Source organism: Rhodamnia argentea, chromosome 7 (assembly GCF_020921035.1).
Source record: "Rhodamnia argentea isolate NSW1041297 chromosome 7, ASM2092103v1, whole genome shotgun sequence".
Taxonomy (NCBI): domain Eukaryota; kingdom Viridiplantae; phylum Streptophyta; class Magnoliopsida; order Myrtales; family Myrtaceae; genus Rhodamnia; species Rhodamnia argentea.
The window spans coordinates 28,307,902-28,333,808 of NC_063156.1; the positions used below are offsets into that span (position 1 = coordinate 28,307,902).

General features: G+C 39.7%; 4 protein-coding genes across 5 annotated transcripts; 1 reads left to right on the plus strand and 3 right to left on the minus strand.

The window, feature by feature from the left end:
• Positions 1-1,480: 1,480 nt before the first annotated feature.
• On the minus strand, positions 1,481-1,979 carry LOC115749694 (NAC domain-containing protein 2-like). The gene is made up of 2 exons (XM_030686628.1): positions 1,587-1,979; positions 1,481-1,504 (listed from the first exon to the last, which is right to left on the minus strand). Exons 1-2 carry the CDS (start codon positions 1,977-1,979, stop codon positions 1,481-1,483), a joined length of 417 nt encoding a protein of 138 aa, XP_030542488.1.
• Positions 1,980-8,976: 6,997 nt separating this feature from the next.
• Positions 8,977-12,212, plus strand: LOC115749717 (nuclear pore complex protein NUP43). The gene is made up of 5 exons (XM_030686654.2): positions 8,977-9,649; positions 10,322-10,391; positions 11,070-11,295; positions 11,580-11,653; positions 11,728-12,212. The coding sequence occupies exons 1-5, from the start codon at positions 9,030-9,032 to the stop codon at positions 11,782-11,784; spliced, it is 1,047 nt and encodes a 348-aa protein (XP_030542514.1). The 5' UTR covers positions 8,977-9,029; the 3' UTR covers positions 11,785-12,212.
• Positions 12,213-12,810: 598 nt separating this feature from the next.
• Positions 12,811-14,964, minus strand: LOC115749718. 2 transcript variants are annotated; one of them, XM_030686655.2, is made up of 4 exons: positions 14,252-14,964; positions 14,049-14,175; positions 13,467-13,843; positions 12,811-13,205 (listed from the first exon to the last, which is right to left on the minus strand). In XM_030686655.2, exons 1-4 carry the CDS (start codon positions 14,305-14,307, stop codon positions 12,971-12,973), a joined length of 795 nt encoding a protein of 264 aa, XP_030542515.1. In that variant the 5' UTR covers positions 14,308-14,964; the 3' UTR covers positions 12,811-12,970. The 2 variants fall into 2 exon arrangements, with proteins under 2 accessions (XP_030542515.1, XP_048138173.1); XM_048282216.1 differs by having other exon boundaries at positions 12,811-13,208; positions 13,464-13,843.
• A 929-nt stretch (positions 14,965-15,893) lies between these two features.
• Positions 15,894-20,413, minus strand: LOC115749719. The gene is made up of 6 exons (XM_030686656.2): positions 20,125-20,413; positions 19,363-19,498; positions 18,997-19,081; positions 18,858-18,905; positions 17,377-17,477; positions 15,894-16,404 (listed from the first exon to the last, which is right to left on the minus strand). The coding sequence occupies exons 1-6, from the start codon at positions 20,300-20,302 to the stop codon at positions 16,272-16,274; spliced, it is 681 nt and encodes a 226-aa protein (XP_030542516.1). The 5' UTR covers positions 20,303-20,413; the 3' UTR covers positions 15,894-16,271.
• Between the last annotated feature and the right edge of the window lie 5,494 nt (positions 20,414-25,907).

A 25,907-nucleotide genomic window follows, 5' to 3' on the forward strand; every position in this document is an offset into this window, starting at 1 on the left:
AATGGTACCGAAAGGGCGTTAGAGAAATCTGACGTAACCAAATCTCCGAATTCAAAATCTCCGGTTCGTGGAAATAAGATAGTTTTCTCCCGCTATTTTATTTAGGTTTCTAATCAACTTACCGAAAATGATTAGTGGCGACTCCAATTCAAAACACGTTGCATGTTAATTATTTGAATCTTAAGTTGCGATTTGGTATGGACTTGGGAGAGTCCGAGTTAGGTTAGTTAATTAATTAACCTGATAATCCATTAGCCCCAAAATTTAACTCGTTTATTTTGAAGGTCGCGACAACATGTTAACCTACTTTTTTTCCTGTGGCGAAATATCATGCAGGACCCCCATAGTGTAAGCATGTATGACAAAGAAATTGTCCGATTCAGGTTATCAAATCAGATTATAATAATAAAATTTAATCAAAAGGAATAGCATAATTGGATATACACTCTTAAAGCTTGTACTTCCATAAGAAACTTGGACTTGATGATCAGTATCTTAATAGCTTTCCCTGTTCATCATCTGGATCAGATCAGATGGTGCTAATTCTCATCCGATCGTCCACGGTCGCACGGGAATTGATGGCCCTGCAACCGCCATCGGAGGCCAGCCACAAAAACGAACATTGTCATTGTTATGGTCTCCGAAGCTTATTTCGTTAAGCATCTTTAGAAAATCAATGTCGTTAGGATCGGTGTCTTGAGCATCAGCGTAATGGAATGATGAAAACGGAGGTGCATAGGTCCTTTCCGTGCTTTCTTCAACACCTATCACTGACGACGTCACTAGATTATCATGACGAATGGTCGTGTCCGGTGATCGACGAGTCGGCTCATTCTGGGTTTGGTTTGTGATTACACACAAGACCAACTGCAAAAAGAGGACGAAAGTGAGAAGTGGCCAACTGGCCATTGAGATGTATCCAGAAACCGAGAAAGTAATTAACAAAAATAAGGGGAGGAAAGAGATTTAACGAAGATTCGTAGCATGATAATAGTTGTGGCAAAGATTGAAATAACATAAAATATCGATGCAAAAGATAAATAGAGAAAAAGTCATTGAGATCGAACTTGAAATAGAGAAACTAACCCTAAAAATAAAAACAAAAAAAGGGAAAAGGGGTACATAGTCGAAACTAATAGCACAAAATACCACCCAAAAAAACGACTATCCGACCCAACAAGCATTGTGGCCTATTGTAACACTCATATTATGTGTAAGTCGGATTATGAACGACACTTGAAATTTGAAAATCAAGGAATCGTACGTTGAAAATAAACTGAGGAAAAACCTAGCCGTGATGTGATACTATGTTAGAATGCTTAACGGAAAAAAAAAAAAAACAAACAATATAGTCGAAGAAAGATCACATCTACAGAAAGATATAAATGTGGTACACAAATTATATGTGAAATTTTCACAGGATGCACTAGAAAAATAGTATAAACAAATTGTAGTTTTCGACATCCAACAACAATTTTCCTCAAGAATAATTTGATAAAGGATTCTGGAAAGTTTAGCACAATATCATTTATTACTTAATGGTAAAGCCATTAACTATAGAAGACTAATCGGAGAAATTAGAATACCTCTTGACCATTCATAGAGTACTCGTGCATGGTCCAACGTCCGTTCTCCATCTTCTCGTTTCCTGCCGATAACTTAAATGTGAACAGCTTGTTGTAGCCGACGACCTTGCCTTGACCGTCCATGATTTCTCGCTTATTCCCATTGCTCCAAGTCCCGGAACCGGCGGTCCTCTTCACCCTAGACTTAATCATCTTTAACCTAGTGAAGATGTAGAAGCTTTCCCTCGAATTCGCGTCGAAGATCTCCCAAGGGTCTTCGTCACAGTAAATGTCGACCTCGGGCATGAACGGAGGGATGGCCTCTGATTCCCCTTCCACCTTCTTCGTGAGGTAATGGAAGAAGAGGTCGTCCTCGGACGGGCGAAAACGGAAACCGATCGGATACCCATTCATCGGTTTTATTTTCTCTCTCTCCATCTCTCTTCTCTCTCAAGAGCTCTATAATCTGGATCGCTACGTATTGATCTCTGTGTGTGTACGTGTTATTGTTTACGGTTTAGACCAGTAATGTTCATGCATTTATATACACATGTGAGTCTTGGCGGCGTATCGGACGTCTACACCGCCACTGACTCTTTCTATTTTCATTTACGAGATTTTAATGCAATTTTGTTATAGCAGGGTCCATTAGGAATCAATCTTTTAATAGGATCGGCAAAGGCAAAACAAACTTGCGAGGGAAATCACTCTCGAAGTAGTGCTCTATGAGCGCCACGTCATGGCAGTACCTAGTGCACTCATCATTGTATCAAATGAATTTTTATCTCCACTCATAGCATGAAATCCCACGCTTACAAATCAAGGTCAAGAACTGGATTTCTGTAGATCATGATCAAAAGAGGATATAGATAATATTTAAGTGCAGAGTTATAATCTTCAGTGCTCAAAATTGTCTTCCGCACAGATAAGAAAATTTTAAAGTCAGAAGTAGATTTCAAATTTTGACTGAATAAAAGGAAAGATTACAACTCTTTTACAGTTTTGAAAACTGTCAAACATTGAAGTTCAGATAATTTTAAAACCCAATTCTAGTCGGGCTTTACTATTCTAAACAATAGCAATTCCTTTTATTCTAAACTTCAACGGAGTCAAAGGAAAGATTATACTTTGCATTAAACTAAACGGTAGGAAAGACGAAGGAGTGTACTCTGCACTATGTTGCAAACAGTAAGAATTGGGGTTCAGAAAATATTAAAACTCATATCTAGTTGGCCTTTGTTATTCTAAACCCATAACCCATTTTCAAAATATTAATATTGAGAGGGAAAGAGCAGTTATATGTGCATGGAAAGGCGATAGGTTATTACTTAATGAAACTGTATTATATACAGCAAGCGTAGTTTTAGAAAGCTAAAAGTGAGATAAATAGAGGTTTTAACGTTAATACATCTATGATATAGTATAATACAATACAATGCCACGTCCAATGGAATCGCTAATTTACCTTCATCACCAATCACGGAAGAGAATACCAATGGTGATGGCTCTCGATGGATACTTGAGAACATCAGTTTCGACTAGACAAACATTTATGAGGACCCTGAAGACTGCGTCATATTAGGTGGCTCGCCTCCAACAAGTGACGCTACCACATAAAAGTTCATTCCCACGGCTAGCGAAAACACTCGAGCGATTGTTTAAAAAGGATGTACGAGAATATCTAAGTAATGCATTGTATGAACTGGATTGTCTCTCAGAAGCGAGGAATTTTAGTTGATGTGATTTTGCCACATTCATAAGTGCTAATATCTTTTCAACGAATCCCAGTCCCAATTACATGCTTATATGTTAGATTAAACTGAAGAGTATCCCATGCCTTATTGGTTATCCATTCTATATATCCTCATGAAATGGTATGTCGTATTCAGTGCCCAACTGCATGATGGAATTTACATTCGGAGCTTTTATATAAAAGGGCAAAATACCTAGTCAGCAATTATCCATATTATATGTACAATATCACATTGTATATCACGATAAGTTGGATGTAATAAAGTTACAATACATTCAAGGAAAGCGCGAATTTAACTTAAAATCTTGAAGTTGTTTGTACATGCTTGGCAAAAAATAAATAAATGAGGAAGAAAAGAGAGACCAGATTCCAGAATCAATATGATGGGGATTGAAAATGGTAGAAGGACACGAAATATGTCAAAAGTAACATACGATGCTCACTTTAGTGCCAAAAGTTTTTTGTCGACTCATTTAAGCATTAATTGGGAAAAAAATAATTACTTAACCGCTTCATGCGAGAAACTCCAACAAATAAAAAATACACGACATTTGTAATTCCTATTTTTAAGTGACATGGCATTTTAATTTATTTTTCTTTCTTTAAGTGAAATATCCGTTATCTTTTTGTTCTTTTACTCTCTTTTTTCTCTCCTTCTTCTTCTTCCGGTCGGTCATTGGACTAGCGACCGGCTAGAGGGACGACGAGGGCAAGGGCGAGGTCGGCCTCGCCCATCGACCAGCCGGAGGGAGGGCCGATGAGGCTGACCTCGCCCTTGCTTGGCCGGTCTTGGGGCGGCCGAGGTCGGCCTCATCCAGCCATAGCGAGGCCGACCTTGCGACCTCGCTTGGCCTCCCTTTGGCCTGTCGTTGGCCATAGGAAAAAAGGAGCAAAAAGGAAAAATAAAATAAAAAAGGCTTGGGAAAAACGACACCGTTGATTGGACCTACGGCCAGCCACATCGGCTTAGATATTAATAAAAAAAAACCCATGTTGGATTTTCGGCCATTTAAATTAGAGTTGGCACTTACGTGATCGTTCTTAAAAAAAATTGACATTTAAGTGATCAAAAAGAAACTTTTAGCACTAAAGTACACAACTTTTGACACTGCGGGCGTACTTATACCGATTGAAAACTAAATGAATTTGAATAATTAACATAAAAAAAAAAAAAACACATCATTCTACACATGTTTTTAGTTAAATGGACATATGATGTTTAATGACGAATACCCTCTTTCCGATATTATATTTCATATTGTGTTGGCCCTAATTATTATTCCTCGGATCCTCTGAAATCCGAAATAAACGTCAAACTCTCCAACATCCCTGATGATTAAAAATGGATACTGTTTGCAAGATCAACATCCATCTCCTGCACAGGCTTAGCCGTGGCCACTTTCCAATTCTCGTCCTGTCGTTCGACGCTGGAACAAGCGACGAAAGCTCGAGCACTCACGCCCGATAATCCACAAAGAGTTGTGCGTACAGTGAAATTGTGCAGGCGACGGTAATCGCTGCGGCAGAGGACTGGATACGTGTTAAGGTTGAAGGAGCTTCACTTGATTCTTGATATAGATAGAAATGTCACATATCTCTCTGACGGAAGGGGCTCGGCCAAGAATGCGATCGTATATTCACTTGTGTTATGTGTAACCGAATTAACTTTGAACTTGTTAATATGCATCATTGATGGATTTAATAGATAGGTTATAGATAAACCGCCCATAAGTGGGCTAATCCTATCCCCAGCACGTACAAGTTTACTTGTATTTCAAATGTGAAGTAACTGCCTTGGCAGCTACGGCTTTTTATTTTCGTATCCATCTGATAGAAAACAAGAGAAATAGACGTCGTTTTTAATTCTCCGACTCTCCTGAACGCATCGAAAGATCGTTTCTTTCTGTGAATGCTAAATCTGTGAACTCTCTCTACACTGTGACTCTTAATCCATGACAAATTAGGTACGCTCCATTCTTGTGACGTACACATTAATCCCAATTAATGATTCAAGTAGATTTGGGCATGTTAATTCCGCCATTCGTTTGAGTATCGATTCAGGGCTTCGAACTCTTCACTCATTTTACTTAGACAATTTAACACTTCTCTCCCAATATATTCTGTTGTTGTGCAGTAGAATTAGCTTTGTTATGTATGTAAACAATAGGCACGGGTTGACATTTCAAATGACTTTTCTCTAATTCGTGGGTAATGTACATGAAAAATTAGTATTGCATATATGAAAATGGTAACATAATTGACTATTTGCATGTACATTGATATGGTCAAAAGATTTTCTTTTTGACAAAGTTCTTCAGCTTTCATTTATAAAAGGAAGGACTCGTTCCATTATATTCAATGCATGCAACATCCAAAGGCTTATTTTTATATTTCATCTCTTCGTTTTTATAGTGTTCGGATCTAGGCGACCTGGCAAACCGCAACAATAAAATGCAGAAATTAAATGAACAGACTTGTCAATTTAACACGAGAAGTAAAGAGCTTCCCTTTTCTGTTTCTTTATAAAAAATTTCAGTTGATTTTCCCCTTTTTATTAACCATTGACGGACCGAAGAACAGTACGAAAACTAATGTGTGATACTGTGAGCGGACGTATAAATAAATGGTCATGTTAATGAACCAATAACAATCTGACGCATCACTTCAAACATTGGTCTCATTAAGTTTAGGAGCTTAATTACGATGACACCTTGTATTGTAACGTTGAACAACGATTTACCATCTTATGCCCTTTTCTTACTTACTTACTACCACGGTTCAAAATTATATGCTATGCTGTTGGTGTACCTTGAAAATGCCCATTTGATCTATATGATTTTCAGAGATTTTCTGATTTTGGAAAATCGAACAACCATACTCATCTTAAAGAACCTGAAGGACGTGGATCCTCTGTCTATACACTTCTTTTTATATCTTGTTAAACTCTTGAGTCACCAAAGAGACCACTATTCGGAATAGAAATTTTTCAATCCGATTCTTCCGTATCGAGACTAATTTATTAAGTATCGTATCCACACTTTTATGAAATTACCAACTATATAATGGTTTGCATATCGACAATTTTATAATAAACTTACCAACAATTTACATCATATACTCATGTTTTGAATCTATTATCTACGATATGAATTTACTAACTTGAATTAAGGTGACCTACCGTTCTTTTATCATATTAAATTACCAATTACTAGTTGTTACTAACTCTCATTTTTATTAGTTATCAATCTTTATCTATGTATCTTATATTTTACCAGCCTTTTTAGTTAATTACCAACCCTTATTGGCGATGGTTAGCAATCCCTTACTTTTAGATTGCCTACTTAAATTAGCATGACTCCGTAACATTATTCCTATTAATTTCCTATATGGTATTGATTACCAATTCTCATTTGATTCACTATCCAATATATAATTATTTGAAATTTTTCTATAGTTTGCCAATTTTTCTTGATATATGCAAACTTTTATTTGCATGTCATAGTAATGCCTCGAATTTACTAACTCTTTCGGATATTACCAACCTTAAAAGAAGGTAAAAGACAAGGAAAATTGGTAATATAAAAAGGGCGGGTCTATTTTCACTTCTATTTTGGCTCAAAAAATTTTAGTTAATTGACCGATATACCCTCTCTCTCTCTCTCTCTCTCTCTCTCTCTCTCTCTCTCTCTCTTGCATTGTTTTTTTTTTTGGGGGGAAATTTCCCAATCAATCCATATTATATAGATATTAATTCGGTCATAAACTTTCCAATTTTGTCAAAATTTAAATTCACAACTTTTGTGAAAAATTTCATTATAGTCCTTTCGGCCAAATTTGACGAAAAGTTGCTGACGTGTTGGTGCGTCACATAGCTAGCAATGATTGGACCGCCACGCTAGTAGTTTCAAACAAAAATTGATTGGAATGATTACATCAAAATTTCGCACAAAGGTTTAGGAATGATTGGACAAAATTAAAAAGTTTAGGATCAAATTAATATTCATACAATAAGTTTATAATTAATTGGTTACTTTTCTTTTTTTTTTTCTTGGCCTAATTAGCAAAGGATTGCACTATTTCCACCCCATCTGGCTAAGACATTCATTTTACCGGTCAATTGACCAAGATACCCTTCCCTAAAACATAAATGCACCATTAAATCCAACAAGTTATCATCACTTTGTCAAGAGAAAGGTTGTCAGTTCTAGTTTATGGTCTCATTTTTTTTTTCTTTTTGATATGTCTTATCTCTAACTGTTGCTCTGTTCTTTGTAGAGCGCGGGAGTCAAACCCCACACCCGTGATATTAACGTTCTCACCCCCCCCCCAATCCCTTTACTAGCGCTGCATGCCTATTGGTTATTGTCTCATATTATTTACCACAAAAGCTAATTTCTATTTATGAAGGCTTAAAAACACATAATTAGTTTCCTAATTTTATCAAAAATTTTCCACAAAACTATTTTTTAGAATTGAAAGTTATGTTTCAGTGATCTATTAGATCTTCATAAAAAATGGGAAAAAAAATATAGATTAAAATATGGAAACGGTTATCTTGTCTGAAGCATGATCAAAGATTAAACATGTTTATATTTAGATAATAGCAGAACAAAACACCATCACAAAAAGAAAAAGAAAAGAAAAAAAGGGACTTCTTGTTGTTCTACTTTTACTAAGAAAAAAATAATTAATTTTGATTGTAGATTTAATCTCATAGTAAGTGGATTAAAGAATTTATAATATGCTAAAAAAATAATCTTATTAGAGTTCGAAAGTGAAAAGGATGTGATTAGATTTTCAACCTCCATCTCACAATTCTAATTAGAATGGGAAATCTAAAAAGAAAAATGGTTAATACTATGAAAAATCTTAAATCGATACATCGGTAACAAATTTATTTCAAACTAATTTTTTCACCACAAAATACCCTTAACTGGTATACCCATGCTAAATTTAGCCTAAACTAATTTTTTTATTACCAAAAATCCTAATTTGGTACATCTGTGATAAATTTACCTCAAATTAATTTTTTGACTACAAAAAACCTCAAACTAATACACTAATGATAAATTTACGTCAAACTAATTTTATGACCGTTGCAAATTTACCATCCGTTGGCTTTCTTAAAATTGGATTAATATCATAAAAAATCTTAAATTGCTATACATGTGATAAATAAAGGGTAAAAACTCCAAACCAATACACCGTCAACCGCCACGTGTCACCTAACTTAGTAATTTGACGTTAAAATATAAAAAAAAATTAACTAAGAGTAAATTTGTCATAAGTGTACCAATTTGATGTTAGTTTGGGGTAAATTTACCACATATATATCGATTTGTGATTTTTTGTGATCGAAAAATTAGTTTTGGATAAATTTATCACAGATGTACAAGTTTGTAATTTTTTGTAGTATTAACCCAACGAAAAAAGCATAAAATAAACAATATTTAACTTTATAGACTTACACACTGTTATAGAAAAATAGCTATTCGGTCAATATTGGCTAGCTGATTATATTAAAATTTAATTTTTGAAATATAGATTTGCTATAAAGCTTTTCTGAGAAAAAAATGTGAAATCACAAGTTAAAATTATAAAAACTTCTAGAAAAATACTTTATGACATCATAATTTTGAAGCGACCTGCAAGTATTTACTGTTTTCCTCCCCGGCCCCTGCAAACTCTCACTGTGACCCAGAGTGACGACAATGGCGATCGCGCAACTTCCAGAGTCCCCAGAAATCCACAAGCTCCCTCTGCACAAGTACGTCGACGCCGTGCGGTGGCTCCCTTCCATCTCCGCCTTGGGCCGCTACGCCGTCCTCGCGTCCTTCGACTCCGACTCCGACTCGCCATCCATCGAAATCCACTCCATAAGCCCCTCCAAAAACCTGGCACTCGCTTCCACATACGCGCCACTATCGTCTCGGATTTCTTCGCTCAAATCCACGCGCTTCGCCGACAGACCCATCATCGCCGCTTCGACTCACCTGGGATCGTTCCACATCATGACCGTGAATCCGATGGACCTGTCGATCGAGTCTGTGGCGGAGGAGGAGCTGCATTTGGGGGGAGCCTCGTGCGTGGACTTGGTGGACGGTGGACTGGACTGCGTGAGTGTAGGGGAGGATGGGATGGTGAATTTGGTGAGTCTCGGGGAAGCTCAGCTCAAGAAAGCTAGGGTTTTTGATGCGAACGGGTTGGTTTCGTACACCGCTGCGAAGTGGGCTTCGCCGACCGAGTTCGCGACGGGCGGTTATGGGTTTAGTCTTCACTGGTGGGATCGGAGGAAGCCCGGGGGTCCGGTCTCGCAGTTCAAGTGTGACCGGTGAGAGATTTTGTGGACTTTATGTTTATAGAGGATTGAAATAGTCATTGTTGTTTACCTGGTGTTCTGGTCTAATGTTTTTCATTTTCTTTTCTTCTTTCGGTTAGTTCAATGTTTGAGATAAGAGGAAAGACGAATCTGGTTTAGATGTCTTGGTATGTCTTACTAATTCTGGTGCTGTATGTTTGAGTCAAGAGAATCTGCCCCAGTCTTTGCATGTCGTGGTCGGAGAATTGCTTATATTGAGCATCAGAAAATTGACTTTTGTTGCTTCCATGCTTGCTTCATCCTTCGCTTTGCGGTTTTCTCCATTTGTTGGTTTGAAGATGTTATCTAAATATTCAAAGGGACGCTTACACTGAAATTGGTGTTGCAACATTTCTAGAATTAAATCCCAAGGTACTTATCTGTTGTCTTCTTTTGTGGGGGAAAGCTTCTTTCCAAGTGGGGCCGTGTGTCATCCACTCGTGCAGCGTATGTCTTAGATATTGAACGGTGCTCTTCAGTGTGTAGAAGTATGTTAGCACGTTTGTTAAAAGTAGTGGAAATGAACAATGATTATTCGTAGAAGATTGACATATTTCTAGCCAATTGCAGCTTCTTGTTTGTCGATATCCTATATTGTTTTGTGCTGGGTTCTAACAGGCAGGTCTTTTTGGCAAAACTTTGCAGAGTGCAAGAGAAGGCTTCTGGGATAGTGCAGTCAATTGATATTCATCCATCTCGAAAGCACACTTGTCTGGTATGATGGATTTTGAATTGATTCACATTCTTCTCCTATTCCCTTACAAGGATGACCCTTCCTTCATTTCTATTCCAATAAGTACTAAAGAGGCTTACAATTCTTCTCCTAGTGTCCAGCTGTATATGATGGACGGCTAGACCAAGTTGAGAATAGGATTAGTTCGTTTTTGGAAGAAAATGGATTGACAGATTTCTTATAGCATCCTCTGGAAATGGGATCGACAGTTTTCTTATAACATCCTCTGGCTTCTACCTACACTTGTCTTACTCAATAATATCGCGACTATTCTGTAGCATTAGTCATGTTAAGGTTCTTATCTGCTGATAGAAGGATATAGTTGTTTCCGGTCTGTTTGATGGAATGGCAAAGGAATTAGCATGGCACAAGGTCCATTCTATGTTCCTTGCTATCCATCAGATGATGCATATTGCTTGTAGATAAGCCAAGAACCAAGCTCTGGGGGAAAAACAATTTAAAGAAAAAACTATTTGACGTATCTTTGTTATTATGATATCTTGTGTTGTTATAGTTGTTTTTGCTCGCAGGCATTGTTATATCTGGAGGTTCATATAAAATTTTCTTCATGACTCGTTTTCTTTGACTTGCATGTAATGTGGCCCCACTTATAATCAACATTGCTTTTATGGCTGTTTCACTTATCTTCTTTACTTGTAGGCCAGTGGATCATCGGGAACCATATTTGCCTGGGACCTGCGGCGGCAACAAGAGCCAATTATCCTATCTGGAGTCGGGATGGGTGAGGGAGTGAGTAGTTCAGTGTCCGACAGTGAGATTTGGGAGATTCAATACGATCGCAGTATAAGGCCTTCAAATGCTGGCTCGCGAATTTTACCTGTCATGATCTGCTCAGAAGATGGGATCCTAGCTGTTGTTGAAGAAGGTAGGAGTTGTCCATCCACGATAAAAATGATTGACCTTTGCTAGGATGATTGCTTGTGGAACTAATATAACAGGATTTAAGGGAATGCTTCTATCAAATTCTGAGTCTGAGGACTACATCCGATAGGAGACCCAGTTTTAGTTAAATGATTGTAGGCCTTTGTCTAGCTGAAAGGTCTTTAATATTTGCTTAAAAAAGCATTGAATGGGTGTTTCACTGTAGAATAATCGAAAGCAATTGATACTTTTGCACTAATGGTACCATTTTTGTCAATGACTTCTCAGGCGAAGAACCAGTGGAGCTCCTGGCTGAACCCTGTGCCATCAATAGTTTTGACATTGACCGGCAAAACCCCTCTGTAAGTGCTTTCCCCTGAATAATAAGTTCGTATTCGATCTCTGCATCTGATACTTGTCTTTTCTCATCAATTAGGAGGTAATCTGTAGTTTGGAGTGGGAAGCAATAGCCATCTTGTCAAGGCCAAGGTAAGCTGAAGAAACAAATAGACACTAGTTTCAGCGTGGAAATTCTAGTCTATTGTCAGATACTTCAATTCACTATTAAGGAAGGAGCTTACGCCCACTAGGCAACATAACAGCATCGCGAGCAACACCAGCTAGCAGAGCAAGCCGTGTTTTTCTTGTGTTTAGGGCTCTTGCAGAACTCATAACAAATCAATTTTGACTTTTGAGAAGAGTATGAGATGTATTCTTGTCAAAATGTTCCATATATGCTGATCTGATTCAGATCAAGAATTTTGAAGCAGTGCCTAGTTTTACTGTGGATTCAGAGATCCATTGCTGTTATGTCTTAGACAGCTACTGTCTTAAGGGACGCTGAAGAATGATTTTCTCACTGTGAACCTGCGAAAGCATTTTGCTTCTAAATTCATATGAACTGTGAAGCAATTCCAAGATTGTTGTGGATTCCAGAGTTCTAGTGCCTGTCACCTATGGCCCTCCGAAAAAGATGAAGGATTATGTCTACTTTGAACTCCCTCCTCAGTGATAATCAATTATCATAGTGTTGAGAAGAAACTACGAGTGATTATCATCTTAAACATAGGCTAGGAGCACCAGCGTTTATTCTGGGTGTGACCTTAAGAGCCCACTTGCTGAAAAATCAATGGGAAAAGAATGGTTGCTCGACCTTCCCTTTCCTGGACGCTTACCATTTTGTGAGAGCACCCTCAACTGGGTTTGTGGCATAGTCGGACATGTAGCCCTGCTATTCTGGCTAAAGCCGGGTTAATTGGGGACACAACGACTAGTGTTGGCAACCTCTGGTGACTATGTTGGGATGGTTCGCCCTAATCATGTTGCTCACTTTCGCGCTCGACCGACAAATTTCACGTTTTAAACTTTCCCCGTCATTTCACATGTCATCCTAGGCTCATGTTTGAGGCACAAGAAGCAGCTGACTACCTCCACCTCCTTTCATTAAAACTTCATAAATACACTGACCAGCGAAATCCCAAGAAGGCAAAAGACATGCAAGGTCCGGGTTCTGAATCAATGCGTCCTGGAAAACCCAACTCCAGCTTTTACATAATCTCAGATTTCAAGCACAGTTTGGAACAACTTATTGCCAAACTTGTCCTCTTAAAGGGACATTAAAAAAAAAAAAAAGCAGGACAAATGAGGAGAAAGATGTCACTAGTGTCAGCTATTAGGTATTAACAGATCAGAGCATTAACCATGTGCCTTCTTTCCATTGAGCTCTGAGTCTTTTCTCTGGCATGGATCAGGGGATCAAGGGCTTGGCTTGTGATTTTCCTCGTTATCTTCATCTCTCTGGGCTGAGTTTTCGCTGGAAGCTGGATTGGGACCAGTGCCTGTGAGCCGTGAGCTTCCTTGTCGATCTCACTATGCGTCTCCGGCTCTGCCACGGAAGCTTTCGACATGGAAGAACTGGAAGAGGGACATTGAATTAATTTTACTCAGTTGACTGCCAAACATTGAACACATCTGACCTATGATCACACGTCCTATAGATTAAATCAGCATTACCCAACATGGCTATTGAATTGTATATCAACAGGAGGATAAGCAGTAATAATCAGAAATTATGCACAAAATTTTCTCAGCCACTGGAATTGCATGCAGCAGCAAAACAGAAGTGATATTACTAGAAACGTTGAGCTGGAGAAAAGTGTCAGTTAGAACTCGTGCCTGGGATCATCAATCTTCGTCTCTCCATCACCGGCAGCGAGTTGCTCGCCAGATTTTTCAGCAGGAAAAACACCAGTTTCCCAATCAGGAATAGCTTCATGGGTGTGAGAGTGATCACTTGACTTGGGCCGGTTTGAAGAACCGATTTTCGAGTTTTGGGAAGTTTCTTGCTCTGTGATCTGGCTCTTGGCTCTTCCTAATTGCGCATCACCGGGGCCTGAAGTAATGGGTGATCTGCGAGACTCTTCTGGTTCCTCCAACGTAGGCGAGGATGGGATGTTCACGGTTTCGAGCTTTCCCTTAAGGAATTGAAGCCTCTTCTCGGCCTTGTCCCTCAATCTGATCTCTTCTCTCAGCTTCTTCTCCAGCTCTGTCAACTTCACAAACATCAAATGCAGAAGAAAGAGTGAAACAGGCATCACATTAGGAGATGCACCATTACGAGCCACGTTAGAAGGCGAAACTCGCTTCAGTTGTTACATACAAAACAGAGGATAGAAACCTTCTCTTTTTGTACCCGTTTATAAGAAGGAGATTTGCGTAGGGAGATGAAACGAATACAATCCCAGGAAGAGATCAAACCTTTCGAACCATGAACTCTGCATCATCTTTAGCAGCTCTAGAGGCCTGTCTCTCTGCCAGCAACCTTCCTCTCAGGCACTCTATGAGACTCGCGCCGCCGTCGCCGTCGTCCTCGGTTTTCTCGACGCTGGCCACCCCAATGTCGGTGATTAGACTAATGAACAGACAACAAGAAAAGGGGAGATGGAAGAACAAAAACCCACCTGCATATTTTCTCTCCGAGACGGCTAATCGCCATTCCTGTTCTATCCATGCACATGCCGCAAACGCCTACTGATGACTCAAAAGGAGAGGTTGAGCATGTCTATCTCCGTACTAGAGGAGGAGAATCAGAGATTCAAAGATCCAGAGCCTCTCAAGATTCGGAGAAGATCTTAAGATCAACACTTTCTTCTCTTCATTTTTTCCTTGTTGGGGGTTATGTTTTGATTTGTTTTGGGGAGGGAAGATGGGTTGGTTTGGTGGAGGGACAGAGGACGCCAAAGTTTCGAGCCTTGTGAGTGTTATTTGTACTGTTACTGCAGTGATGGGTCCAAAGCTATGAGTTTTAAATAGCTGCTTAATAATTTTTCTTGGTGATTTTCAGCGACCTTGTTGTCCTCTTCCACTTCAACATGTCTCGTTTCTATTAAAGACCACCTCAAATCTCTCGCGCTCTCTGTGAATTATCCACGTTGCTTCACCGACCGAACACGGAGTCCTAATTATGACTTTTTTAAATCATGCACGGATGATGAATGTGTAGTTGCCTATTTACAGAGTCTCTCAGCTCTCAACTTCCTCATAAATCTGAAAGGAATACGATATCCTTTCGATTCTCGAGATATCGAGTACAAAATAACATAATTTGACCCAATACGTGCACGGAAAATTGTAGATTTTCTTCGATTTTATTGCTCGATAGGCGTCGAGACACACTAGTTAACAAAATCAATAACACAAAAAGTGGCGACACGAACACCAAGCTGGATTTAATTATCGAATAACCGACCCATCCCCCAAAAACCCCACGCGAGAAAGAGGTTGTGCGTAAATTCTGGGCGTTGATGTCACGTGATGCCTCTGAACCGTCCCTGTCCCCTCTCGTCTCCTTAATCGTCCGAATTCATATTTTGAAAGATTCAAGAAGGAGAGCGTGCAAAATGGCCAAGACAAGACACTCCCGAACGGGGAATTAAAGCATTGCGAACCGACCAAGACCTCTGTGCTAGACCAAAAACACTTTTTCTATCATTTGTTGTTGCTTGACAGACCACGGAAACTTCCAAAAACAGATGAAAAGGAAAGAGACGAGCCAATGCAAAACAACATCAGACCATAGTATCACAACCCGCGCCCCTCCCCCCCTCGGATCGAGTATTTTGTAATATGTCACGATTAATCACCGAGTCTTATCATTCTTGAAATGTCATCATACCGGCAATTGATTGCAAACTTATGTATCCCAGTTAAAAGACACCTTGCACTTCACTCTAAGAAACCACCAAGCAACCCTGCACGATTTTGCACACTCAATGCGTCCACCCACCTAAGCTGCTTAAATTATGAACTAAAAATTGGAGCTGCGAGAGTACTCCAAGTCCAGATAATACTTTTAAAGAACCTTTTTGTTATTTACTGGAGCAGCTGCTAGTAGGGGCCAAATGGGTACCACCAACTACTTGAAGAGATGCCAGCGCGCTCTCTGTCATGCTTTCTATATGCATTCGGAGAACTCTTACCACAGATTTGGTTTTCAAAATGCGACGAGAAAAGGTAAGTGTTCTCTTCCTGTTCCAGAGCAAGCACATCCAAGCTACGGCAAGGTAAAACAATTTATCTGGGATCAACCATACCAAATCATGCTATCAGGTAAACCATGTGGCATCACTAGTCATTTATCTCCAAATCATGCAGGAATTTCCACCGCATACAGCACACCTCCTAATCCAAATGAAGCAGACTTAAAAGACCGTAAAAGGAGAGTGAGAGGAGGATGGTAATAATATTTCTATCTGACAGACAAAACAGATTTCCTCAATAGGAAAGGCTAATGTGGCCTGAATCTCATTAAAACAACTAGCACTTAAATGGACGTTCTCAAGGGTAAAATGGGTGAAAAAGCTCCTAACCAAAGAAAAGGAGCCAAAACGAACAAGCAGCGTTTTTTATACCCCAGTACTTTAAACTACATCTAAAACCATTGTGGACAGATTGGAAAAGGGAACACGAAGAGGAACTCCTCTACTGCAGAACTCGTAACAAAACCTGACTATTTTGGCAGAAACCTCGATTCTTGGTGATGAAAGCATTTGTTGCTTCAATCTGCGAGGGGAAGCTCACAGTTGCCATCTTAATTGGATCTGGGAATGCTGGCCTGCAAATGCATTAGATTAACATGAGAAGGGACATAAGACCAACACTTCTGGAAAATTTCAGCCATGCTCGGTTAGCACTTAGTAGCATATACTTATAAGCTGCTTTACAATGTCATTATATCATGACCTTTATTTTTAGACCTATCGTCTCATCTTTAGGTTTTTCAAAACCCTTTCATTCACCTTGAAAATGTTCATGCAATCCACCATAATAAAGAAGATGAGCTCTTGCATTTAGGATGTCTCTCGTACTTTCTTTCTATGAATGGCACTTCTTGGTCAGTCTGTTGCCACCATTAGCACATTTTTGTTCATGCAAGGTGAAATCTAAATACTACTTCAGCCTTTCTGCCTTAGGACCGATAAGAAGATTGCATCTTGTAATTGCTAATTAGCCCCAGATTTCTTTGCAAGGAAAGGGTTAAACACTCTCATCTTTCTCATCACCCATGAGAAGGTGCAGCCAGATATCATGACCGTGCTTCTAGCCTACATAGCTCAGATTTACTCGGATCCAACAGCATAACATTGCCATTCAACAGACAGTTATCGCATTTTTTAGAAAGGGGTAGACTGATCAGATGGATATCTTCTCCAGCTTAAGAATAAAGGAGATTAGGGAAATATTAGCAAGAGCAAGATTGTCGACAGATAGCAAGAATAAGTCAAAGGACTGAATCTTTGGGGAATGGTGCCAAAAGACATGTTATTGTTTAGCATTTGGTTTTCACACTTTTAATTGAAAATTTCATTCGCTGACGTGGCAAATGAAGGTTCAGGTTCAAAATCATTCCAAAATAAATTTTCATCCCAATTAGGTGCAGCATGTTTTGTAGGACGATAGTTCTTTGAACAAGGATTGGTTCTCACAACATCTATGCAATTACAATTATCAATAGAAATATTATCTGTCAAACCTAGTTTTACATTTTTATTAAGCAAAATACTTCACAGAAAGCTACTTGGCTAACCTGACCATCATCTGAATGGAGGATGCCTCATATTGACATCCGGACAAAAACCGTTCCACGTCATTTGGAGTAGCAGAGAAAGGGATTCCTTGCAGTAAAAGCTGACGAAGGCAAATCAAATCAGCCCATATCAATCCTCACATTTTTTCAAGTCGAAGCTGATTAACCATACAAAGAGAGCAAATCTCCAGGAAACAAAATGCATCAACAAACTATAGCAAGCAATGCTTTTTACCAGCAAAATTTCCGAGGGAAATTTGAAGTCCCGAAGAGAAGTTATTCAACATTCCAGCACCAAACCACTCAGAAATAACGACCCATCAATTCACTCACTGGACATTTATGCACGAAGGATGATAACCAAGCGTAACAAATTTGTCCAATGGACATTATTTGATGAATCCCTAGAAGCTCTGGATACCATTTTGAGTTTTGACTAGCTCTCATACATATCTATTAGCACAACATGTCTACTGATCATAACTAACAAAGAATTAAGCAAGTTCTCATTTCAATGACTCCATTTAAAGACATAAGGAAAACTCAAACAAATTGCAAAGAATTAATCAAGTACACATACTAAATAAATATGATTCTATGATTGAAGAACAAACACTAGAATTTCTTAAATAGAGAGAGAGAGAGCTACAAGACGAGCATACCTGCATGCCAATCATGACGATGAACAACATACAATGATAAAGCAAGCAATAGCTAGTTAATCAAGGAGGAAGACTAGAGCCTTAAAGTACCAAACTAATTCTATCACTAGATTTATTTGCCCCTGCATTGCACAGGAGCACACAAAATTTTTAATTCAAGTACACAGCAAATTTAAAAAATTATTCAGCTAAACTAGATTTTCAAAAAGCGGGATTTTTTACATCGTCAAAATTTATGACTTTTTTTCCTCATAACGTAGCTCCCAAAGAACTTAGATTATCTACTTAAATACTCAAGGCACAAAGTAACCGAATTTTCTCTTTCCCTATGTGTATGAGATACTCCATTGGTATCAACATATTAGAGATTTAACGATCGTACTCATCTCTCAATTGTATAATAAGAGAATATGGATATGGTAATAGAGTGAAATATGTTAGCTTATTCTATGAAACAGTAAGGAATGGTATCTAGATGACTTCGTATTTCATTTCTTAATTTTTATTTTTGGTTTTATGTTTTATTCGTTGTGTTTTTCCATCTAATTAAGATACGATATTTGAGTGGTGACAGATTTAAAAATTATATTAAAAGACCTTGGGCTAAGAAAGGATTTTTTTGTTGTTGAAGCTATCTCTTAAAAGTTTGTTGGAAATAAAATGAAGGGGAAAAAAGTTAAAAGTAGGAAAATGTTTCTTGATAAACTTCTACTATGCGCACCAAAACAGGTATGTTTAATTACGTCTCTTATTGACCAAAAAAAAAATAAAAAATTACATGTCTCTTTCTCTTGCTTCTAAATTGAAGCTTCAGCTTACCGCTTTCCCACCATAATTCATGAGAAGATCCCACTGTGAACGATCAGCCTGAGAGGCAAGAGTCATCAATTAACCACAATGCCAAAATGATGCAAAAATTAAGGAAACTTGGAAAACTGGTGTCAATGAGAAGAATTACCCTCTCCAATCTGTACAAGCGACCCTTCTTACCAATCACCTTAAAAGCCTGATCGAATTCAAACCGAGAGGGAAACTGCACCATCCTGAAGGCAAAAATGATATAGATGAGGATGAACAGTTGAAGCTTTGATGTATAATCCCCTCAAACACAATGAAAGAAACAATGTATTCATTGGAGAGGATTTGTGGAATCACTCAAGCCGCAAAGAGAGGTGGTGGGTTCAAAAAATTTCCTGTTCTACCCCGCATACATCCAAATTAACCTAAATGAGGTGTTTGACTGACCATTGTGCAACAGGAAATAACAAGATTTTGTGCATCGTACCAAAACCAAAAATATAAGTACAATAGAAAGACACATTACATTCCCGTTGGCACAAACATCCGGTTGTAGTGGAATCTGACATCATCCTGGGTCAGGTTACAACCTTCAAGCAGGTTAACAATATCAGTCTTCAAGGTGTGTCTCGACACTCCAAACAGCTTTGCATAAACTAGACCTGAGGGAGGGAGCACCAAGTATTAGCAGAATGAACCAAAAACACCAATCGGAAGCATTCCTAGGTTCAAAGTACGATGGAATGATGCACAGGTGAGAGGAACAATGAACTTAAACATTCAACATCCACTTTCTCTCAGAGATTCATAGACAATGTGCCGGAAATGATTTTCAATAAACAAGCCAAATCTAGGAAAGTCTCCATGTGTTTATCAAAATAAACTAGGCCACTCGGCATTTTACCCTCGTGAATGCACTCTTTTCCCTTCTAGAAACCAAGGAATTAAAACCACCAATTTCAGTGGGAGAACATGTTGGACTGATCAATACAAATCCAAACGCTTGGCCATTATCAAACCGCTGTCCAAATAAATGACAAGGCAAAATGGAAATCGTACGTGTGTAACTTGATCACTCCATCTCATCGACTTCTATAACAGAAAGCCAACAATTGCTCGAATATGCTCTGTCTCCGCTTCATTTTTCCGTTCAAACACTATGCGCGGAATGCCACTGACGCGATGGAGGCATAAACCCTAACACTAACGGTCGAAAGCAGAGAACAGAGAACCAACGACGAATCGAATGATCGAGACGTAATCGAAAATAAAAAGCACGTGAAGCCACCAGTGTTCGGAGGTCGAAGAAACGGATCGGCGGACGAGTCCTCCGGTTGGGCCGGCTGCTCCGGCTCCGTCGAGAAAGGTCGCGGCACGTCTCGGAGAAGCGGAGGGAGGCCTCGAGCAGTGGCGACGCTACTCCGAAGGGCGAAAGTCGACCTGATTGCGTTCCGAAGCTGGCTCATGCTCGGCGTTTCGGCGAGGAATCGAATCAAACGGAGGTCGCTTCGTGTTCGAAGGCGAAGAAGACGACATGCATGAGAGTTCGAAGTAGTGTGCTAGTAAAAGTAGCCGATGTTTGCTGCTAGAGAGGGTTCGAAGGCGCAGAAACAGAACTGGCGGGTCGGGGCGGGTCGGTCGGGCTCTCTTTTGGGTCCAAGCCCTATTATATATGGTTTGAGATCCGAATATGTCGTAATAAACACACGATAACTTTGAAACTCCCGCGACCTAACAAGGCTTTGATTCGATTATTTGGTTTGCATTAATTAATTATATGATCGTACATGTAAAAATGTAAGCTATTTGATCATATCAATGGCCCGATTTATTGATGTAAGTAATTTATTGATGTAAGTAAATTGACAGCTAAGACTAAAGGAAAGCCCGTGCTAATATGGCCCAAAAAGAGCAGATCTATCGCATCAATGTGCTTAGATCTTGAACGGTCGGGTATCAGGGTATATAAGACTCGTTATTAAGCGACGTGGAAAAACATTTTAACATCGCTCTCGACGTGCAAGCGTAATGTGAAATTTGACCGAGGGGTGGATGCGTACACACAAAAAGCAATAAAATCGACTCTAAATCATGTTAGAAGTCTAATTCAAAAACTTAAGCGATCAAATGGAGGGAGATTGCACATACATATACATATATAAAGAGCGCATAAGAGCCATTGTCAAACGGCGTGGAATAATATTTGCAACAAATATACGGCTCATATCAGGGTGGAGTTATGACTAAGCCCGTGTGAGAAATTTAAACGCTCATAAAATTCAGAATAGCCTGACCATTGGCCCAGTGATCTAACTTGAGCGGGCCCTCCATCTGCACGAGTTGAGCCCAAGCTGGGCTAGCAATGGCCCATCACGAATCAGATAAAAGGGCCTTGTGTGTTGATGACTTGATGTGGCAGGTTGGTCCATGAGCCTCATACCTGTGAGAACCACATTGTTCTGGCTTACTCAAAAGATGGCCAAACCGGACCCCAGAAATGATCCGGCAGATTTTACAAGGACAGTGACATTGATTTGCATATCAAAGCAATTAGCTTGGCTTAATCCTAAAAAGTGTTGTATTTTCCCTCCAACCATCTATCCGGTTGGTAGGTTACAAGCTCCGAATCTCGCTCATGTGCGAAGTCGATTGAATGTAAACGTGGGTAATATCCGTAATTGTAACCCCACAATTATAAGGGTGGATGAAAAACTGGGCAAGTCGGTTATAGACATTGTCCACCTAGCAGGAAATCGAAGTTTCCCTCTATAACTCCAGGTGCGGGAGGCTACTATACCTGCCTATTTAGCAGTCACCAATTGAAATTGGCCTAGAGTTTACCTTTCCCAGCCAAAGACCCCTTAGTTCCTTGCAGATATTGGATGGAAACTTGGAGGAAAACACGCCCCGGGGGTATAAGTAGAAAGAGCAAAGCCATCAGGGGGAAGATAGGGAGACTTTTCTTATTTTGCAGGAAGTTCATCCGTCTCATTCCAACAACAACATGATCAACGATGCAGATGGATTTTGTTAGGTGTGCGCAGCAAAAGTCAAATACCTTCGCTGAGAAAGATCAATAAGAAGGAGCCTAAGTTTGGGCCCGTCAATATATTGAGTTGGACCTACCTTTACTCAAAAGTTTAAGCCAATGAATTATTAGCCAACTTGGATATATTAATCGCTTTACAGCACATCGATTCTCCAATGTGGGACTTCTCCGACACAACTCACCCCTCGCATGTGAGCTCCAATGTTAGATTTGTTTCCTTGCACATCGGGCACGCGTTGCTACACCACAACGCCCACCGGCCCGAAAATCGCATTGGTTACCAAATTCCTTCCTTGAGATATTTATCAAACACCGATACATATGGAGAGTGGACCACTAATTAACTAATCAACCATCGGCACCGGTATCATTAGTTGGGTGTGCGCAACTGAAATCCGATGCCATCACCCGGTTAATATATTTAGTTGGATCCACATTCACTCAAAAACTTAAGTCAGTGAGTTATAAGTCAATTTGAATATATTAACAGTTGCACACCACATTAATTTTTCAACGTAAGACTTTTCTAACACAATTTACACATACATTCTAATATATTTAGTTCACATGATCTACAAACCTTATAGTGTGTTGTGTGTTTTCTTCTCTCGATGTCTCCCTTAAGGGAATTTTCGAAGAAGAAAATTGTGAGATTCATGAATTCATTGGATGATATAGTCAAAATTGTCAAATCAATGGGGGAAAAAAAAGCTAAGAAAAAAAAGTGGAACACGTGTCAAGACTTCCTCTTAGGATTTTCTAGCGAAACTTCGTGAGAGAAACAGGAGAATTCGCGAGGATTTGACTATGTTAATAATTACTATTTAATCACACCTTCAAGCGTTTAGAACATTTAGCACTTGTTACGTAGAAACTCCTATCTAAGAGTTTGTATTACTAATGTTAACTATTCTAAAATTTTAAGTTGTTAAATTAAGGCGTTGCTTAGTATTGAAATACCTTAAATGGAGTATTAAGGCTTAAAGAAACACACCGGTGATCGAGCGATTGATTGCCGTTCTTTGAGGCTGGCCTACCCATGGAGCAGCTATCGACAATCGGACCAAACTACATAAACCTCTTGTGTGATTTATTGTTCCTAATTTATATTCTTAATTTCATCCTCTCGAGTTTGACATTTAATTGCAGGATAAGTCATCTTGCGTGTTGGAGTTTGGTTCGCGCATTAACTGATTACAAGATAATAAGGTATTCCACAAGCTCAGAATTTACCTATTTAATATGAGTTTTTTTTTTTTTTTTGCAATAGAAAAATGTAACCGCACATTAAGAACGTACTTTCTTATGCAAAAACCCAAATTAAACATGACGTCCTCTTAGGTTATATTTGGCGGTCGGGGATAAAGTCAAGATATGATAGACTTTATCCAATCTTTTGTTTGATTGCTGTCCAAGAGAGGACAAGGCCAAGTAAAAGTGGGTTGGAGTCCGGATTAAAAGTTCCATTCTGGGAATTGCGTAAAAATAGATAGGACTGCCCATGTCCATGGTGTACGTTAACCACCACGAGAGGACCATCATCGCAATAGCCGGTTGTCATCACCGGCCAACCGACCGTCATCTCCGGCCCATAGATCGTGTTCCCCAACCGGAGCTTTCGGATTGACATCTACCTTCACCCAAATCTGGCGTGATGGTAGAGCTTTTGTTCACTGTCCGTTCTCATTCACAACTCGCTCATCCTCTCTGCTACATATGCACTTCATTTGCAAGGAAAAGCTTCCACCTTTTCACAGTCTCTAACTCAATGACGCATTGTCCGGGCGGGAATCGAACAAATCGAGCCACGCATTCCGTCCTCAGCTTCCATTTACCATGGAAGTATGACGTGCTCACGAGCTTCGGCGGAGAGGAGGCGGGGGAGAAATGCAAGGTGAGGCCGAGGGGATGTCCGTGGTGGCTTGACAGGTGGGGTGGAAGGAGAGAGAGAAGAATTTGTGTTACATCTACGTTATATCCAAGGATTTGCCAAAATACTCTCTAAGACATTGCATATCCCATCGTTTATTCTATCCAACGTTGATCCTATCCGACCTTGTCCTAGCCCACCAAAAAGTGCGAATGACCAAACGCAACCTTAATCTCTTCAACAACATGGAAATTGGCATGGCGAAAGATCAAAGTCTCTTTCTCTCTCTTTATCCGTTGGTCAATTACGGCGCGTGTGGTAACACTACGTTTTCAGAAATCAACTTCCGGCCATGAGTTGATCTTTTTAATTCTACTCCGGAAGTTGATTTCTAATCAAATGAATTTATTTGGTAACAGTTGAGAATTTCTACTTATGAAACATTATTAGCACAAAATTTTCTATGAAAAATTATTATCGGCGGCTGAAATTTTTTTACTTCATTGTAAACTCTTTAAATTTCTTTAAAAAATAATTTTTATTATTAAAAATATTATTTACTTTTTAAAATTAAAACATTATTAATTATTTTCTACTCCCGCGGTTGGAGACGACGACTCGGCGGCGGCGGGCGGCGATGGTGGTCGACAGCATCCAACAAGCGGCGGCGGAGGTCGGCGGTAGCTTGGGGCGGTGGTTGACGGTTGGCGAAGGTAGTCAGCTGGGGCCGGCGATCGCGAGCGGCGATCGACGGAGGTTTGTAGTGGTCGTGGGCGGCGATCGGCGGTGGGCGGTAGGTAGTGGTGATTACGAGCGACGATGGGCGATGGTTAGCGATGGGCAGCGGTGGAGGTCGACGGCGGGCGGTGGAGGTCGATGGCGGGCGGAGGCGAGCGTGGTCGAAAAGAGGGTGAGGGCATAATGAAAAGAGGTTGATGCGAGAAGCATTTCTTAAGTTGAGAAGCAATTTTTTTGAACTTTTTAAATTGAGGGAAAACAACTTCAAAAGTGAAAATTCACTTTAAAAGTAGAAATTTTTTTCAGAAGCAAAAAATTTTATCAAATGAATTTCTGCTCCATAAGTACTTTTAAAACAAAAATTCACTTTTAAAAGTGATATCATGCGCACCCTTAGTACTCCCAACCTTACTTTCAACTTCCATTGGAAAACATTAAAGAGCGGGGAGGGCATCCAATCAACTGATCCAAGAAACAGCCACGCCTCGGACCACATGGGTGGGGTGGGGTCTGTCCTCCTTTTCAGCTTGTCCATGTAATTTATAATTGCTGTTCTGAGATCCGCTTTGCATTGCTTTTGTGTGCGGTTTTGGTGGCGTTTCGTAATCAACTTCGGCTTTTTATGCGTGTCTGTCCCCCCCTTTCTCTTTGTCGTTCTCTCCATCAATGCGATGTGGCTGTCTTCTTCTGGGGGAGGCGAGGCGCTGTCTCTCCGAACCTCCGTACACGGGAGACCGTGGTGCGTCCCGCTTTTCCTCGATCCACGGAGCACGCGAGTAGCATTTTGTGAGTTACTCGCGATCGTGGGTGTGCGTGCCCGCGCTTGCTACTGCGCCTATGATGACTTTTCAGCCAAAACGATATTATTTTCGTGCCAAGTAAATATCACGCCAATACCGTTTGCTTTATAGTGTTCATATAAATAGATTTTTAATAGTACTTATTGACGAAATTTTGACGGAAAGTAAATTTACCATACATGTACATATTTAATTTTTTTTTGTCTCGCAAAAAAAAGTTTAAGATAAATATGCAGATGTGATTTAGAATTTTTGGCGGTTTTTTGTCATTTCTTTACGTGTATCACTCGTCAACAACTTTTGGGTACTTTCGATGAAGATTAGAAAAAAGGAAAGCAACTTCCGGGTATGTGGTCTGAAAAAGACCCGAATCTCTGAGAAAATCCTTGTTGGAATGGATATTTAATGATTAATTAGCGTGGGAAGAGAAGTGTTAATCGAGTAAACCCATTCAAAAAATTGAGAAAAAGAACGCGCGGTTCCCTAGTTAAAACCCGTCCCTCCCTATATAGCACCCTCCGCACCGTTCCGGGTCGGTCAAGCAAGGCTCAAGCCCCCTTCCACGTTTACTAAAACCGGTTAATAAGCACTCAATAATGAATGACAACAATTAA